The sequence below is a fragment of the Pelophylax lessonae genome (genome assembly GCF_965119305.1).
Source record: "Pelophylax lessonae genome assembly, chromosome: 3".
Lineage (NCBI taxonomy): Eukaryota > Metazoa > Chordata > Amphibia > Anura > Ranidae > Pelophylax > Pelophylax lessonae.
In genome coordinates this window covers 532309874-532328000 of record NC_138770.1, presented here as the reverse complement: position 1 = coordinate 532328000, position 18127 = coordinate 532309874, and the positions used below count along the sequence as shown (strand labels likewise).

General features: G+C 46.7%; 1 protein-coding gene across 2 annotated transcripts in view; it reads left to right on the top strand.

Moving 5' to 3' along the window:
• TMEM181 (transmembrane protein 181) overlaps nt 1–18127 on the top strand; it is a 130403-nt gene that overhangs the window by 65659 nt on the left and 46617 nt on the right. For both annotated transcript variants that reach the window (XM_082251621.1, XM_082251622.1), the window contains exon 11: nt 16781–16838. In XM_082251621.1, the coding sequence (XP_082107747.1) occupies nt 16781–16838 (58 nt within the window). The remainder of the gene's footprint in view (nt 1–16780; nt 16839–18127) is intronic.

The window sequence follows — 18127 nt, the reverse complement described above, 5'->3', positions numbered from 1 at the left end:
GGACCTGATTGCCGCACGGTGCATTTCTTGTTGTTTGTTGTGGATAGCTGTATTCAGCCTTGGCGGCCATGTTTGTGTAGTCCAGCGGCCATGTTTTTGGAGTTTCCCATTATAGTCAATGCGGCGGTCATTTTCTTGAAGTCTGGATTGGTGGTACATCGGGGGCCTCTTCCTTTCTGATCGCAGCATGGCAGGCAGTTTGTTGCTCTGTATCCATTTCTGAGAGTATGGTGGTGAGTCCCTGCAGGTATACAGCCCCTTCTCTGCTATAGCAGTGCCGCTGGTGTGCTGACCCTTGTAGTACCAGAGCGGTAGCGGTGTGAGGGATTTTTTTTTTTTTTTTTTTTGCCAAAAAAAAACCAAAAACTTTTTTTCATTGTACACAGTGCAACCTCTGATTTAATCATGGAGCACCTGGAGGGAGTCCCATCACCTGATCCACTCTCAGAAGCTGCAGGACTCTCTGGGTCTCAGTCTGCCCTGGCGGCCATGACGGCAGCCCTGTAGTCACCTGTACCAAAGGTTGATATGGCTCTACAAAAGCGGCCAGCAAGAAGCGTACATTCTCCGCCTCCTCAGTCTGAGGTGGATTTGACCGTCGCGGACGCTAGTCAACCCACTGTGTCTGCGTCCAATCCTCTTCCACTGCAGCTGCACATGAAAAGGTGCTAGTGGAGGCACTGATTGTGTCAGTGCAGAAAACTTTAAAGTTGGAGGACTCAGCTAAGGCTTAGTCGGTTTTGCTGGTGCAATTTGGTACCCGCAGATCATCCAAGGTGACTAAGGTGTTTCCCTTTCCTGCCTATTTTTACGAGATTGTTGCTAGTCAGTGGGGATCCCCAAAACGCATGGCTGGAATACCTAAGTGTTTCACTAGGAGCTATCCCCTTTGAGGAAGCCTCTCTTGAAGAAGCTGGCGGTTCCACCGACGGTGGACTCTCAGGTTTCCAGGTTAAATAAGGCCACACTTTAACCAGTGGAGGATTCCCCGTCTTTTAAGGACCCTGTGGACAAGAGTGCTGAGGCTCTGGTCCAAAACCTTTTTCACTGTGGTGGGTTCAAATTTGAGGCCGGTGTTTGCTATTACCTTGGTATCCCAGACTTTAATGGAATGGGCAAATGGGCAAAAAAAATTACGCCAGGATCTGGAAGGATCAACATCCTCCTGAGCTGGAGGATTAGTTGATTCAGGGGCTACAGTACATTTGTGATGCATCCTTGGATGTGGCCTCTTTAGCTGGCAGAGCATCTGCGATGGCGGTGATCCTTCGCTGCATGATTTGTTTGAAGTACTGGTAGGTCAACCAGGCTTCTAAAAAGGTATTGGCTGATCTCCCTTTTTTAGGAGACCGTTTGTTTGGTGCCTCTATGGAGGATCATTAAAGGTCTCATTAAAGGTCTGACGGGAGGTAAGAGTACTAAGGGCAAGGAGCCTCGTCGTAAGCATAGTCCTTTTTTCTCAGCTCACAAGTGGCCCTTTCGTCCGACTGGATCGCAAGACAAGGGTTCAAGATCCACCCGTACCTTTGCAGGCGGCTCTAAGAGACCCTGGACTGAAGTCAAAAGTAGGCTCTGTTGGTTCTGCAGATGAGCCTTCCTCAGCCTAAAGAGGCGCCCTCACCCATATCTGGGGTGGGGGGACATCTTTGTTTCTTTCCGGACGCTCATTCAGGACAGATGGGTCCACGAGTTGATTTGGTCCGGTTACAAGATCGAGTTTCGGTCCTTGCCTGCTGCAAGGTTCTTTCCTTCCAACCTACACCTGTCTCACGATCAGCTTCATGGCCTTTACGGGGCGGTGCAGGACCTGTTGGCACAAGGAGTCATTGTGCCAGTTCCAGAGTCGGAACGTTTTTAAGGCTTTTATTCAAATCTGTTTACTGTTCCCAGGAAGGAAGGCAAGGTCCACCTGATCTTAGACCCCAATGCTCTGAACCACTTTGTACGGGTTCAGAAATTTCAGATGGAGTCCATTCGCACGGTAATGGCATTCCTTCATCAAGGGGATTTTCTGGCCTCTATCGATATCAAGGATGCTTACCTTCATATCCCAATATATGTCAGGCACCAGCATTTTCTTCGCTTTGCCATGGGTGAGGAGCACTATGATTTCATGGCTTTACCCTTTGGGCCCGCTTCAGCTCCTCTGGGCATTCATGAAAGTGTTGGCGCCGGTGTTGGCCTTGCTCAGGCAGAAGGGCATTGTGGTGTCAGGATACCTAGACGATCTGCTTCTGCGTACAGTGTCTTCATCGGCTCTAGAAATCGATTTGGACATTACTGTGTGAACTCTGAATTTTCAAAAATCAGCTATGACTCTGTCCACCAAGCTGGACTACCTTGGCCTGATGCTGGATTCAGCCTCGGTCCAGGTGTTTTCTTCTGCAGGCGAAACAGCTGAAGTTCCAGGATGCGAGTCGGCTCCTGTTGTCCCACCATCGGTCGTCTCTCAGGACTTGCATGCAAGTGCTGGGCCTGATGGTTTCCACCTTCGAAGCACTTTTGTTTGCTCAGTTCCATACCAGTCCTCTGCAAAGGGAGATTCTTGCGAATTGGAACGAGGATCCACAGTCGCTAGAAAATCTGATCCTTTTGAGCCGGGGTATGAGATGGTCTCTGACCTGGTGGCTCTGCTCTCCGGCACTTTGTCTAGGGAAGTCCTTTCTCCCCCCCCCCCCCCTGTATTGGACAGTGGTTTTGACTGATGCCAGCCTGTCCAGGTGGGGAGGTGTCTTGGGCGTTTACTTGGCTCAAGGAGTTTGGACTTGGGAGGAGTCCTGTCTGCCAATCAACATCCTGGAGACTCAAGCGATCAGGCTTTCTGTCCCAGGGAAATGATCGCCTGCAGGGGTGCCTGGTAAGGGTACAATCGGACAATGCCACGGCTGTGACATATGTCAATCATCAAGGGGGCACAAGAAGTGCCCTGGTGGCCTGTAAATTAGTCAACATCCTAAGGTGGGCAGAACGTGTGGGCAGGCCCTCTATGCTGTTCATATTCCGGGGGTAGAGAATTGGCAGGCGGATTACCTCAGTCGGCTGACGTTGGATCAGTGAGAATGGTCTCTGCATCCGGAGGTGTTTTATCAACTCTGTCTCCAGTGGGGGACTCCCGAAGTGGACCTGTTGGCCTCCTGTCTCAACAGGAAAGTGCAGAGGTTCGTGTCAAGGTCTCAGGATCCTCTGGCTGACGCCACAGACGCCCTGGTGGCCCCTTGCGGTCAGTATTGTCTGATTTTACACTTTTCCTTCAATACAACTTCTGTCGAGCCTGCAATGCAGAATCAAGGTGGAAGGGATTCTAGTCATTCTGGTGGCACCAGAATGGCCTCCCTGGCCTTGGTACGCAGGCCTAGTAAGGCTGATAGCCAACGCTCCTTGGAAACTTCCTCTGAGAGATGATCTTCTGTCTCAAGGACCGATCTTCAATCCTGCTTTACGGTCGCTGGCTTTAACGGCATGGCTATTGAAAGCCAGGTGCTGAAGGACAGAGGGCTGTTAGTCGGTGATTACTACTCTGTTGAAAGCTAGGAAATCTACTTCCAGAAAGGTTCATCATCCAGTTTGGAGGGCATACATTACTTGGTGTGAGTCTCGGGGGGGTTTCTCCCCGTTCCCTTTCTGTGTCTTGTCTGCTGGAGATTCTACAGCTAGGTGTAGAGCAACATTTGGCTCTGGGCACCAAGGGCCAGATTTCCGCCTTGGCCATATTTTTTCAATTCCTTGGTTCACACTTTCATTTAGGGGGTTCTCCATCTGGCTCCTGCGGTGAGATCCCTGGTACCTCCGTGGGATCTCAATTCGGTACTGTCGGTATTTCAAAAGCCTCCTTTTGAAAATATTCGTGAACTTTCTCTGCTCACTTTGTCACAGAAGGTGGCCTTTTTGGTGGCTATTACTTTTTCGTGTAGGGTCGGAGTTGGCTGCGTTGTCCTGTCGATCAACTTACCTGGTGGTTCACAGGGACAAAGTGGTGTTACGACCCTGTCAGGCGTTCCTTCCTAAGGTCGTCTCTGGGTTTCATTTAAATGAGGATATTGTGTTGCCGTCTGTTTCTTAAGCAAAACACACCTTGGATGTGGTTCGGGCAATCTGAGTGTACTTGGCGGCGACTGAGTCAATTAGCAAATTTTGTGTGTCCTTACGAATGTATCCCGTAAGGCCAGGCCGCATCTGCTGCAACCATTTCCAGATGAATCAGACAGACTGTGGTGCAGGCCTATTCTATCAATTGTCAGGTTCCTCCTTTCCGTCAAGGCGCATTCTATGAGGGCATTTAATACCTCTTGGGCCTTCCGTCATCAGGCGTCAGTGGTTCAGGTGTGCAAGGCGGCTACGTGGTTGTCTGTACACACATTCACAAAGTTTTATAAGGTGGATTTCCTGCATATTTGGATGCTGCGTTCGGCCGCAAAGTTTTGCAGGCTGCGGTTGCAGAGGCTCTTGCCTCTTGAGAGTGTATTATTTTTCCTGGTGGTGAGCTCCAGTTGTTCCTGGTTGAGCTCCTGGTTTACCTGATTGGCTATGTTTAGCCCTTGTTGGGAATTATAACTATTGTGTTTTTTCCCACCCCTCATATTGACACTGCTTTCTGACATCCCAAGGGTCTAAGAAGATATGGAGCTGTGTCCGTCAGTAAACAAAAGAGAAAAATTTTATTTTTGTTTTACTGTAAAAGCCTTTTCTCTGAGGTTCACTGACAGACACAGCACCCACCCCTCTGTTGGGTTGAGTTATGTATTCTTCTGACACGGCTTATTACAAACTGAAGTCCTATAGCAGGAAGTGAGGGTAAATCCCCTGGGACTGCCTCAGAGGCGAAGCCAAGTTTGTTTACACCTAGTCCTGTTCCTTAAGAGAGAGCAGCATAAACACAAGGGTCTAAGAAGATATGGAGCTGTGTCCATCAGTGAACCTCAGAGAAAAGGATTTTACCGTGATACAAAAATCCATTTTTTTTATTACTTTTTTGGTTTATATAATAAAGAGCATAGAAAACTCAGTTGCGATAACATGTTGTTGTCCTTATTATGTGTATTGTTCCTCATTTAATGTGTGATCACTGGGACAAAGAGTAATGTATTCTTGCCATCAGAGACCGACAGGAATAAAGAGCTAATGGAAGTTCTAACCCTTTCCCAATCTACTAAAAGAAAAACTGTTATATGATCAGTTTGCTAAGCTGTATGAGTTATTGTAACTGATATTTTAAATAGTTTTGTCATTATAATATTCCATTCACATTCTTAAAAGTGGTGAAATTTCCTGTGTTATGAAAATAAATTGTAACTAATCTAGATAGGGAATTCTCTAAAGAAGAAAGAGAAGGAAGCGGCAATTAATATCACCAAAGTGGGTAAGAGCCCTGGCTCAGATGGGTATACGTCTATACTTTTGAAAAAATGTAGAGGGATTCTAATACCTCCTTTCTCTTGAATTCATTGACTGACACAGCTCCATATCTTCTTTGTCCTATGGGTTATGCGGAGTTAGGAGTAGGACACTAGGCAGAAAATAATTGACTACACTCATAGGGCAGTCCTAGGGGGTATACTCCCACTTCCTGCTATAGGACTTCAGTTTTTTTTTCTGCCTAGTAAGGTGCGAGGACCTAGTTCCTTGCTGAGATCTTTGATCCTAGCATTTTTTTTTTTTCTTTAAACGGAAATTTTTTCTTTTATTATTTTCGGAACTACAATCGAGTCTGTTCCAGTGAAAATTACAATCAACTGCTGGACTGGGCGACGCACTGGATATCCTAGATCCTTACGGTCTTCCCAGTCCGGCCAGCGAGCGCGACCCTACTGCAGCTCTGCGCCGCTAGGTTGGCTGCTACATAGCCCCGCTGGACGGGGGCTGGCCAGCGAGTTAAACGTCTTGCGAGGATGCATAGCCGTGGTCATGGACTTGTGTCACAGTGTACCTCTGGCCCGCAGCACCCCCATTCGAAGATGGTGCGGTGGTGCCACCCGGTTCCAATGTGTGGTGAATAGTGTCCCCCCTTTCCTCTGGTGAATCCTCAGGGTGGACGCGGGCCCCTCCCTGGGTTGGTAGGCCCCCCCATTAATTTATTCCTTCCCACTGGGGCTGTTCCTCATTATTGGGGTCTCCCCTGCCCAGTCTTTCACCTAGGTCTCCCCTCAGTACCCCCCCCCCCCCACGGGGGGTGGCCATACCATTTACATGTATCGGGGGTGTTTAGCCATGATGGGGTCGGGGGGAGGGAGCACGACGCCGGCTGACCAGTCCGCAAAAATTCTGGAGTGATGGTCCTGGTGGGGGTCCTTGCCAGGGTCCCCCTTGCTGGATGCATGTACCTGGTGGTCCTGTGGGGCCCCAAGGGTTGCGCGGGCGCTGCCATTTTGCCCTGGATGGTTCTGAATGGTATCGGCGGCCATGTTTGTGTAGCTCGACGGCCATGTTATGAAAGTTTCCCTTTGATTCTAATGCGGTGGCTTTTTCTGGTAAACATAGAAACATAGAATGTGTCGGCAGATAAGAACCATTTGGCCCATCTAGTCTGCCCAATATATCTGAATCCTATGAATAGTCCCTGTCCCTATCTTATATAAAGGATAGCCTTATGCCTATCCCATGCATGCTTAAACTCCTTCACTGTATTTGCAGCTACCACTTCTGCAGGAAGGTTATTCCATGCATCCACTACTCTCTCAGTAAAGTAATACTTCCTCATATTCCTTTTAAACCTTTGCCCCTCTAATTTAAAACTGTGTCCTCTTGTGGTAGTTTTTCTTCTTTTAAATATGCTCTCCTCCTTTACCGAGTTGATTCCCTTTATGTATTTAAAAGTTTCTATCATATCCCCTCTGTCTCTTCTTTCTTCCAAGCTATACATGTTAAGGTCCTTTAACCTTTCCTGGTAAGTTTTTTCCTGCAATCCATGTACTAGTTTAGTAGCTCTTCTCTGAATTCTCTCTAGAGTATCTATATCCTTCTGGAGATATGGCCTCCAGTACTGCGCACAATACTCCAAGTGAGGTCTCACCAGTGTTCTGTACAGCGGCATAAGCACTTCTCTCTTTCTACTGCTTATACCTCTCCCTATACATCCAAGCATTCTGCTGGCATTTCGTGCTGCTCTATTACATTGTCTTCCCACCTTTAAGTCTTCTGAAATAATTACTCCTAAATCCCTTTCCTCAGATACTGAGGTCAGGACTGTGTCAAATATTCTATATTCTGCCCTTGGGTTTTTACGCCCCAGGTGCATTATCTTGCACTTATCCACATTAAATTTCAGTTGCCAGAGTTCTGACCATTCTTCTAGTTTTCCTAAATCCTTTTCCATTTGGCGTTTCCCTCCAGGAACATCAACCCTGTTACATATCTTTGTGTCATCAGCAAAAAGACAAACCTTACCATCAAGGCCTTTTGCAATATCACTTATGAAGATATTAAACAAAATTGGTCCCAGTACAGATCCCTGAGGTACCCCACTGGTAACATGACCTTGTTCTGAATGTTCTCCATTGACTACAACCCTCTGTTGTCTGTCACTCAGCCACTGCCTAATCCACTCAACAATATGGGAGTCCATGCTCAATGACTGCAGTTTATTGATAAGTCTTCTATGTGGTAGACTGTGGAGCGGTGATTCGGCGGTGGGCCTTTAGTAGCAGTGTCTGCGCTTCCTTCTCTTCTCTGATCGCCGCACAGCTTGCAGTTTTGCGCTCTGTGTCCCTCTTGAGTCGATGGTGGTGAGTCCCTGTGGGAGGGCACGCTCCCTCTTTCTGCTATAGCAGTGTTTTGGGGGGGGGGGGGGTTTGGTGCACTGGGACCTGTGGTGCCACTGGTACAGCAGTGGGTGGAAGGGTGTTTCACAGCGATTTTTGCAGATGTTGCTGGCAGTCCCCAGATTAACTATGGAGTCCCTGGAGCATGTGTCGCCACCTGACCCACTCTCAGAAGCTGCGGGACCCTCTTTGTCTCAGTCCACCCTGGTGGCCCTGACGACGGTCCTACAGTCACTGGTGTCGAAAGTTGATATGGCCCTTCAAAATAGGCCTAGCAAAAAGTGCCCCCCCCCCCCCTTCACCTGCATCCTCTGCCTCCTCAGACTCTGAGGTTGATTTCGTCCACGTACCCTGAGTGCTCTGACAGTGAGGATAAATCCTCTTCCACTATGGCCGCGCATAAAAAGGCACTTGTGGAGGCTGCGCCGGTGCAGTTTGGTACCCGCAGACCTTCCAAGGCAACTAAGGTATTCCCCCTTCCCGCCTATTTCGACGATATTGTCGCAAGTCAGTGGGGTTCTCCAAAACGCATGGTCAGGATACCTAAGCATTTAGCTAGGAGGTATCCTTGTGAAGAGTTCTTTTTAAAGAAAAGTACAGTTCCGCTGGTGGTGGATTCTCAATTTTCCAGGTTAAATAAAGCCACCATGCTACCCATGGATTACTCTCCGTCCTTTAAGGACCCTGTTGACAAGAGGGCTGAGTCTCTGGTCCGATACCTTTTTACCATGGCTGGTTCACTTTTGAGGCCAGTGTTTGCCATAACCTTGTTCTCCCAGACCTTAACGGAATGGGCTAAGCTTCTGCGCCAGGATTTGGAAGGGGGTCAGCATCCTCCTGAGCTGACAGGGCTGGCGGATCAGTTGGTACAGGGGTTACAGGCAATCTGTGATGCCTCTCTGGATGCAGCCCCTTTAGCCTGCAGTGTCTGTCACAGCTGTCACTTTTTTACTGCATGATTTGACTAAAATGCTGGTCTGCGGACCAGACTTCCAAAAGGGTGCTGACCGATCTCCCCTTTATAAGAGACCGCCTGTTGGGAGCTTCTATGGAAGAGATCATTAAAGGTCTTACAGGAGGTAGGAGTACTCTGCTTCCACAGGTCACCAAGAGGAAAGAGCCTGGTTGCAAGTGTGGTCCTTTCTTCTCGGCTCACAAATGGCCCTTTCGTCCTGCAGGATCGCAGGACAAGGAATCATGATCCACCCGTTCAAAGAGACCCTGGTCTGGTAACTCCAAAAGCGGGTTCCGCTGGTCCCGCAAACAAGTCCACCTCTGCATGAAGAGGCGCCCTCATCTGTACCTGGGGTGGGGGGACGTCTTCACTTCTTTCCAGACCCATGGACCTCTTTAATTTAAGACAAATAGGTCCACGAGTTGATTCGGTCCGGTTACATAATCGAGTTTCGGTCCTTGCTTCCGACAAAGTTCCTCCCTTCCAACTTGTGTCTCTCCCCGGATCGTCTGCAAGGCCTTCTCGGGGCAGTACAGGATCTGCTCTCGCAAGGAGTCATTGTACCAGTTCCAGAGTCTGAAAGATTTCAGGGGTTTTATTCAAACCTATTTACGGTTCCCAGGAAGGAAGGCAGGGTTCGTCAAATCTTGGATCTCAAATCCCTGAACCGTTTTGTGTGGGGTTCAGAAATTTCGGATGGAGTCCATTAGCACGGTAGTCATCAAGGACGCTTACCTTCGTCTCCTAGTATATGTCGGGCACCAGCATTTTCTTCGCTTTGCTGTGGGCGAGGAGCACTATCAATTTATGGTGCTACCCTTTGGTCTCGCCTCAGCTCCTCAAGTGTTCACAAAATTTTGTCCCCGGCGTTCGCTTTGCTCATGCAGAGGGGGATGGTGGTTCTGGGGTACCTGGACGATCTCCTTCTGCGCGCAAAATCTCTGACCGTCTTAAAAGACGATTTGGACATCACTGTGCGAACCTTGCAAAAGTTCGGCTGGAAACTGAATTTTCAGAAACCAGCTCTGACTCTGTCCAACAAACTGGACTACCTGGGCCTTACTCTGGATTCAGCCTCAGCCCAGACGTTTCTTCCGGAGACAAAAAAGCTGAAGTTGCAGCATGCGATTCAGCTCCTGCTGTCCAACCGGCGGTCAACCCTCAGGACTTGCATGCAAGTGCTGGGCTTGATGGTCTCCACCTTCGATGGTGGTTCAGTTTGCTCAGTCCCATACCAGACCTCTGCAAAAGGAGATTCTTGCCAAATGAGACAAGAATCCACAGTCCATAGACAATCTGATCCTGTTGAGCCGGGGTATGAGGGGGTCCTTGATATGGGGGCTCTGCTACCTGGCGCTTCGACAGGGAATATCCTTTCTCCCCCTGTACTGGACGGTGGTTACCATGGATGCCAGCCTGTCTGGGTGGGGAGGTGTCAGCCTGTCTTGTTCAGGGGGCTTGGACTCGGAAGGAGTCCAGGCTGTCAATCAATGTCCTGGAGATTTGAGCGATCAGGCTTTGCCTGTCTCTGTGGACAGATCATCTGCGGGGGGACCCGATAAGGATTAAATCGAACAACGCCACGGATATGGCATATGTCAATCACCAAGGGAGCACCAAAAGGGCCCTAGTGGCCAGAGAAGTGGCCGGCATTTTAAGGTTGGCAGAACGTTTTGTTCCAGCCCTCTCTGCTGTGCACATTCCAGGGGTGGAAAATTGGCAGGTGGACTACTTCAGTTGGCAGGCGCTGGATCCAGGCGAATGGTCTCTTCACCTGGAGGGGTTTCAACAACTGTGTCTCCGGTGGGGGACTCCTCATGTGGACCTGTTGGCCTCTCTTCTCAACCAGAAGGTTCAGAGGTTTTTGGCAAGGTCTCGGGATACTCTGGCCGATGCCTCGGGCGCTCTGGTGGCCCCTTGGGGTCAGTATCGGCTAATATATGTCTTTCTGCCACTACAACTTCTGCCGAGACTTCTGCACAGAATCAAGGCAGAAGGGATTCCAGTTATTCTGGTGGCCCCAGACTGGCCTCGCCAGTCTTGTAACGTAGGCCTAGTAAGGCTGGTAGCCGATGCCCCTTGGAAACTCCCTTTCAGGGAAGATCTTTTGTCTCATGGACCGATCTACCTTTCTGCTTTACAGTCGCTGGCTTTAAGGGCCTGGCTATTAAAAGCCAGGTACTGAGGGACAGAGGGTTGTTGGATTAGTTAATTCCTACACTGTTAAAGCTAGAAACTTCTAGGAAGGTTTATCATAGAGTTTGGAGGGCGTACATTACTTGGTGTGAGTCTCGGGGCTTTTCCCCCGTTCCTTTTCGGTGTCCCGTCTGCTGGAGTTTCTACAACGATATGTAGATCCGCGTTTGGCCCTGGGCACCAGGGTGTACTTGGTGGCCACTGATTAGATTCGGAAATCGGATTCCTCGTTTGTCCTCATGGATGGGTCTCGTAAGGGGCAGGCCGCATCTGCTTCAAACATTTCCAGATGGACAAGGCAGGACCATTTCCAGATCAATAAGGCAGACGGTGGTGCAGGCTTATTCCATTAGGGTCAGGTTCCTCCTTTTCCTGTTAAGGCACATTCTACGAGGGTGCTTAGTGCCTCCTAGGACTTCTGTCATCAGGCGTCAATGGTCCTGGTTTGCAAGGCGGTCACCTGGTCGTCTGTGCACACCTTCACAAAATTTTACAAGGTGGATGTATTTGCATCTGTGGATGCTGCTTTTGGCTGCAAAGTTTTGCAGGTTGCTGTTGCAGAGGCTTCAGCCTGTTCCTGTTTTCAATTCCTGGTAGAGCTCCTGGTTTACCTGGTTGGCTACGTTTAGCCTTTTTGGGGAAATATGTTATTGCAATGTTTTTTCCCACCCCTCATGTTGACACTGCTTTGAGACGTCCCAAGGGTCAAAAAAGATATGGAGCTGTGTCCGTCAATGAACGAAAGCGAAAACTAGATTTTTGTCTTACCGTAAAATCCTTTTCTCTGATGTTCATTGACGGACACAGCACCCACCCCTCTGTTGAGTTGTTATGTGTTCTTTTGACACTGCTTGTTACAAAACTCAGGTCCTATAGCAGGAAGTTTGAGTATACCCCCCCAGGACTGCCCTATAGGCATAGTCAATTCTTCTCAGCCTAGTGTCCTACTCCTATGGAGAGCAGAATAACCCAAGAGTCAAAGAAGATATGGAGCTGTGTCCGTCAATGTACATCAGAGAAAAGGATTTTACGGTAAGACAAAAATCCAGTTTTCCAGGTATATATGAATTATATTGGGGAGGGTAAAGCAATGTACATGGAAGCCATTTCTTAGGAAAGATCCAGCATTGTGCTCTAGCTTCAGGACAATATCATTAATAAATGAAGATATTAAACTATTTGCAAAAATATTGGCTGAGAGGCTGAAGCGCTTTATGTCAGATTGGATAGAGAAAGATCGAGCAGTCCCTGAGAGGGAAGCGAGCGACAATGGTACTGAGAACCATCCTGTTAATGCATAGAGTAAGGAGAGGCAAGAAACCAGTCCTTTTCCTGTCAATTTATTCTGAAAAAGCTTTTTAAAGGTAGGACTGGGATTGTATGCTTTCAGCCTTACGACATCTTGGGTTGGGCTCAGGTTTGTATAAATGGATAAAGGCATTATATTCCAGACAAGCTGCTATAATAGGAGTAAATGGAACTCTGTCACGCCCATTTGCTATCTATAATTGGAAGGTGACAGGGATGCCCACTCTCTATTGTTATTTGTGCTGTATCTAGAACCCCTCCTAGCGCTGATCTGGAACATATCAAGGTATGCAGGGCAAGAACATAAGGTAACTGCATTTGCTGATGATATTATGTTCTATGGATCTAATCCAAGACAGACATTGCCAAACATTCTAATGGAATTGAAAAGATATGGGGAAATCGCAAACTTAAAGGTCAACGTAGAGAAATCTGAAATCTTCAACCTCTCTGTCCCCCAAAGGGAGCTTAGTGCCCTTAAACCCCTCTACTTTTTTGAATGGAAATAAAAGGGCTTATAATATCTAGGCATAAATCTATTTGCATCAGTAACAGATTTATATCAGGATAATTGTCTACCTTTTCGCCATAAAATTAAGCAGGAATCAAATGGTTGTCCTGCTGGCAGGCTAAACGTGATTAAATTGATGACCCTTCCGAAGGCTCTGTTTATTTTCCAGGCGCTCGCAATAAATCTTCCAGGGGCCGATTTTAAAACTTTTAGATTATTGTTAGACATTTATCTGGAAGCCTAAATCTAACAAGCATTTTATTTGCAACAAGGGGGCCTCTAAGTCAACTGGGTGATTGTCTTTACCAGATCTTGAGAATTATCGTAAAGCAGCAGTTTTGCCAAGAGCAATTGATTTGACACATAGCGCCTCCTTTTAAACTGGGTTACAATTGGAGTAAATCATAAGTGAAACATCCTTAGGCCTGACTATGTGGTTGCCGAGGCAGCATAGAGGTTTATCTAAAGATTTAGCCACTATTACAGCAGAAACCTTAAAGGGTAACTCCACTTTCATGGGGAAAGAAAAAATAGCATATAAAAAAAAAAACACTATAGCGTATAAAATTGCGATCATATTGTAATTGAATGTTATTAAAAATGACCTTACCTTTTTCAATCTGCAGCTGTTGTATTTTCTGAAATTGCAATGCAATATGGCTACCTGGAGCTGTTCTGTACACAGAATGTGTACTGATCACACCCCAGGAACATAATTTCCTGCTGGTGTGATTGGCCCACGAATTTTCCCAGAAGTCTGCTTAAGATACAAGTCAGATTTCTGGTATGCCCTGCAATAAAAAATGTCATTTTTCATTATATACTCCCAATAGGAGCACATCTAAAGGAAAGCAGGCCCAGCAGTTTCCCTCATTAGAGCCCTGCAGCTGCCACAACTGATAGATAATTTAAAAAAAACACTCCCATTTGACCCAATCAGCACAGAGGAACAAACAAGGTTTTCTTCAGAATAAGTGGGGAATGTTTCTTCTTTTTTTTTTTTTTTTTTTTGTTCAACAAAAGTGTAGTTTTGCTTTAAAAGCTTGGGACAACCTCTATAAAAACATGAAATGGCAGTACAATAGTCTCTTAATGCCCCTGTCAGGTACAAATTACTTCCCTTCTGGGGAAATAAAACAAGTCCTATTGAAATTGGACAACTTCAAAGTGTTTGAGACTAAGGCCTCGTACACACGTACCGATCGTCGGCCGACCGATGGGCTGTCTTTTGTCCCCGGGCTGTCGTGTCCGCCGAAAAGTGCAAAAGACTGCACACGAATTTTGTCCGCCGACTGCAGAAGTGATGTCATGTGATGGTTAACTTTCCCTGTGTTTTTTCTTTTCTGAGCATGCCCAGTCTTGCAAATCTGCTGTCTGTCGGCCGAATTCTGTACTGACTGGCGAACAATCGGCCGTTCTGGTGTCGGCCTACAAAAATTTTAATGCTTGCACGACAGATTCTGTTCGGCCGAAAAGTGCGCTGTCGGAAGCATCATGCTAACAAGCCTACGATCGGCCGATCGGTCGTCGGCCGAATATTTACGGCCGACAATCTGCACGTGTGTACGGGGCATTAGGGATGTTTTGAATGGTAATGTTCTTTGTTCACTGTCAGTATTGCGAGGTAGCGTGGTGTAAGGACGGCTCTTCACCATGGGATGCCTGAAGATTTTGACAATTCTTAGCATTTTGTGGCTTCTTTGCTAAAATTTCTCTGCTCAATTTCTGAGCTCATTCTATTGGAGTGGCTTATAGACCTGGGGGGGGGGGGGGGGGGGATATAACTAGACATGGCATTTCAATTTTTTTTAAGATGCTGGTGTCTTTCCTGGACCCCGGACTCTCATGTCTCTTGAATGGATGGACGCATGAATTAAATCTTCCTATCCCTGAGGCTCTGAAGCTCTAAAGTGTAAAGTTATAGATTATGTACATTCTACCTCAATAGATACGAGGATAAAAGAAATAAACTATGAACTGTTGACTGGGTGGTATTATGTTCCATCCAAACTACACAAGATCAATTCAGCACTGTCATTGTTGTACCATTGCTGTGTCACTGTCCTTGTTGGAGAGAGTGTGAGGGCGAGGGAAGGCATTCCCACATCTGTTGGCATTGCCCAAGGATTCAGCTATACTGGGAAAAAGTTTTAAACCTCATTAAGATGATTAGCAATTCTGAAATTGGGCAAGATCTCTGGCAATGTGTATTTCATGCTACAAGCTAGACAAGGAAAAAATACAAAATGTCTTATTCCTTTTTTTGTTGAATCCAACGAAATATTGGAAATCAAAGAAAATTTCCAATTATGTTGGAATGGTTTAGAGAGATAGATAGAACAAGATTAATGAAAGAGTTGATACATTTACAAAATGCCTCCTATTTAAAATTCTATGTAAGCTGGAAAAGCTGGTTTGAGCTTAAACAATCTTTAATTTACATAAGTTATGTGGTTAATGAAAATGTATCCGAGAAGGAAAGAGCGGGAACAGTTGAGGAAATCCCATGATATGTAAAAGAAACAGTGGATGAGAAATGGAACGAGCCCTGCATAGGCACTTGTTTCCTGCTTGCCTAAGCTCCCCCCCCCCCCCCATTCCTTTTTTTTTTTTTTCTCTACAGTAATTTGGAATAGTGAATCTGCTCACAAATAAAGAATGCCCATAATGGGCCTGATTTGGTAATTATGAGGGAGGGCTGGATAAAGGGGGATGGGTAGGGGAGTAAGGTAAGGGTAGAACTGGCGAGGTGTAACACTCCTTCGTTTTTGTCCTCTAAATTATCACAATAATTGTGATGTGACTTTTACTTTCAGGCAATTGGAAAAACCAATAACATAATGTACCAGCCTTGCATTCAGCTAATGCATACCATGAAAGAGCCATTAACACCAGCCCAAAAAAAGGGCAGCCTTAAAGTAATGCATGTTAATTGCAATAGTTCTTAATGGTATGAATGGGCCTTTGGTGACTGTTTAATTCCAGAAATTGAAGACTAATTCACAGTAATGCAAGTATTGCTTAATCTGTAATAAAAATACCCTTGGATACACCATTGTTGAAAAGTTTTCCCTTCACTTTATGTGGTCACAGGGAAGTGAAGGAAATCTCCCCAACTAGGATGCGGGTGGCAATCGAAACTACTGACTTTTTACCACTTAAAGGAGAAGTATGGCTAAAGCTCTTTTGGCCATACTTCCCATGTGCGTTACAGGAGTACACTTGGTTCTGCACTCCTGTGACCCAGATTCAGCCAGCAGGGGCCTAAAGCTGTTGGCTGACATCACAGAACCATACCGTTGGGATCAACGCGGATGTCTGACCAGCAGCCGGCTAAGCCTCCTTACCCAACTCTGCGAGCCTGTACCAGCCACTCTTGACCTCTCCACAGTCTGGTGCTCCAGTGAGTGCTGGAGGGGCAGAGCAGAGAGACTGTGACTGCTCAGTGAAGACTGCAAAACTGAGCGATCTGCGGTCATGTGATCGATTTGGTTCTTGGTTTCTGAGCCAGCAGAGGATAGATGCACTTTCAAACTGATACTGCAGCCACATAAGCGAGTATGTAGGTTTGTTTTGTTTTTTGGAACCCCACACTTCTTTTAAAGATAAGGGCTCAAATTTCCACCACTTTTAAACCATTTTTTTTAAACACTGTACGGGATGCAGGGTTTTTTATGTAGTACAGTTTGGCGTGACGCAATCCAGCTCACCATACCGTGGCCAGTAGAATTTAATGAAATACCACTGTGTTTTATCTGAGCTTTATGAACTTAAACCAATTTAGTCTGTCTATATGTCTTACATTTATAACAAAGAAGTAGCATGTTAGCCCATGGATTTAATTGCTATTAAAAATCACTAAGGATTTTTTTAAGTGTTAAAGGAAATTGTAACACATCTTATAAGGTTTTTATGTCTTTCTCTGGATAAAATATGGGTTGTCAAATTTTTGTTTTTAAAGTTTGCCCAGCTTACATATGCATGCAGTCTTTTCAAACATTTATATCTTTTTTATGTATAATCAAGAAAGTTAATTGACTATTTTATTTTAAACAGTGTTAATGAATTACATGATCCAACTTACCAGTACAGAGTAGATGCTGGCAATTTCCAAGTAAGTGCTGGAATTATGTCTAAATGTATGAATAGCTGTGAGATTTGGTTGATTTCTTCATTTACTAATGTTTAGGTGTGGCTTTTTGCTTGTTTAGATCTTTGGGTGTAATTTCATTTTGGTCAAAAAATCTGTCAGTTTTATAATTGTCACAAGTAATAAAGCATCATACGTACTATATCCTGGAGGTCTGAAGCTTCTGCATTAAGAGTCCTCCCACCACACAACATAATGGATTTAAACCCAAACAAAATGATTGAATGCTAAGGCATTGTTTATCATTAACAGTTGGCTTATTTTAAATACTAGTAAAATACTTGTTTGTTTTTCGTTCATTGACATACACAGCTCCTGATATTCTTAACCATTGGGTTATACTGCCCCCTACAGGAGTCGGACACTTGGCAGAAAAAAAGTCTAGCTACTCCTATGGGGAGTCCCAGGGGGTATACTCCCTCTCTCTGCTATAGGTACTCAGTTTTTTTTTCTGCCCAGTCAGGAGTAAGGACCTAGTTCCTTGCTGGGATCTCTGGTCCTGCCAATTTTGTCATTTTAGATAGAAATTGTATTCCTGTTTTTTTCCTGTGAGAGCTACAATCAACTGTGAGCGATGGGCTGGATAATCTAGATCCAGTGGTCACCCCAGTCTGGCCAGCTAGTTAGCACAGACCTCAGATTCGTGCTAGGTCGGCGACATAGCCCCACCGGACGGGGGCTGGCCTGCGAGTTAAATGCCTCGCGAGGTCGCATACGACCGGGTCTAGGCCCAAGTCGCAGTGTTCCACCTGGCCGACAGCCCCCCAATTCGATGGTGAGGGTTTCTGCCTGGAGCAGTGCCCGCCTGGTTCCCGGTATGGTGAGTAGCTGTCCCACCCTCTCCCCCTGGAGGGTTTGGGGTGAACGTTGGCCCCTCCTTGGGATGGTCGGACCCCCAGGTTCCCCTCTTTCCCGTTAGGCACCCACTTCAATCTTTGCCCCCTATCCTACCCCCCTCCACCTATGCTGGGTCTGTGTGGGGGTTCTGATCCACCTCCTGGGGTGGGGGCAGGGCACTATGCTGGCGATGGGGGCGGGGGGGTGCACCGCCGGCGACCGGACGATCGTCTCTGTGGGGGGGGGGGGTGGTTTTGTACCTTGTGGAGGCTCCTGCCAGGGCCCCCCGTCCTGCCTGGGCTCGTCCTTGAGGCCCAGGGACCCCTCCTGGATCCCTGGGAGCCTCTTGAAGCTGCCATTTTCTTGTAGCCTGTGTGATCAATGCACGGTGGCCGTGTTTGTGTAGTCCGGCGGCC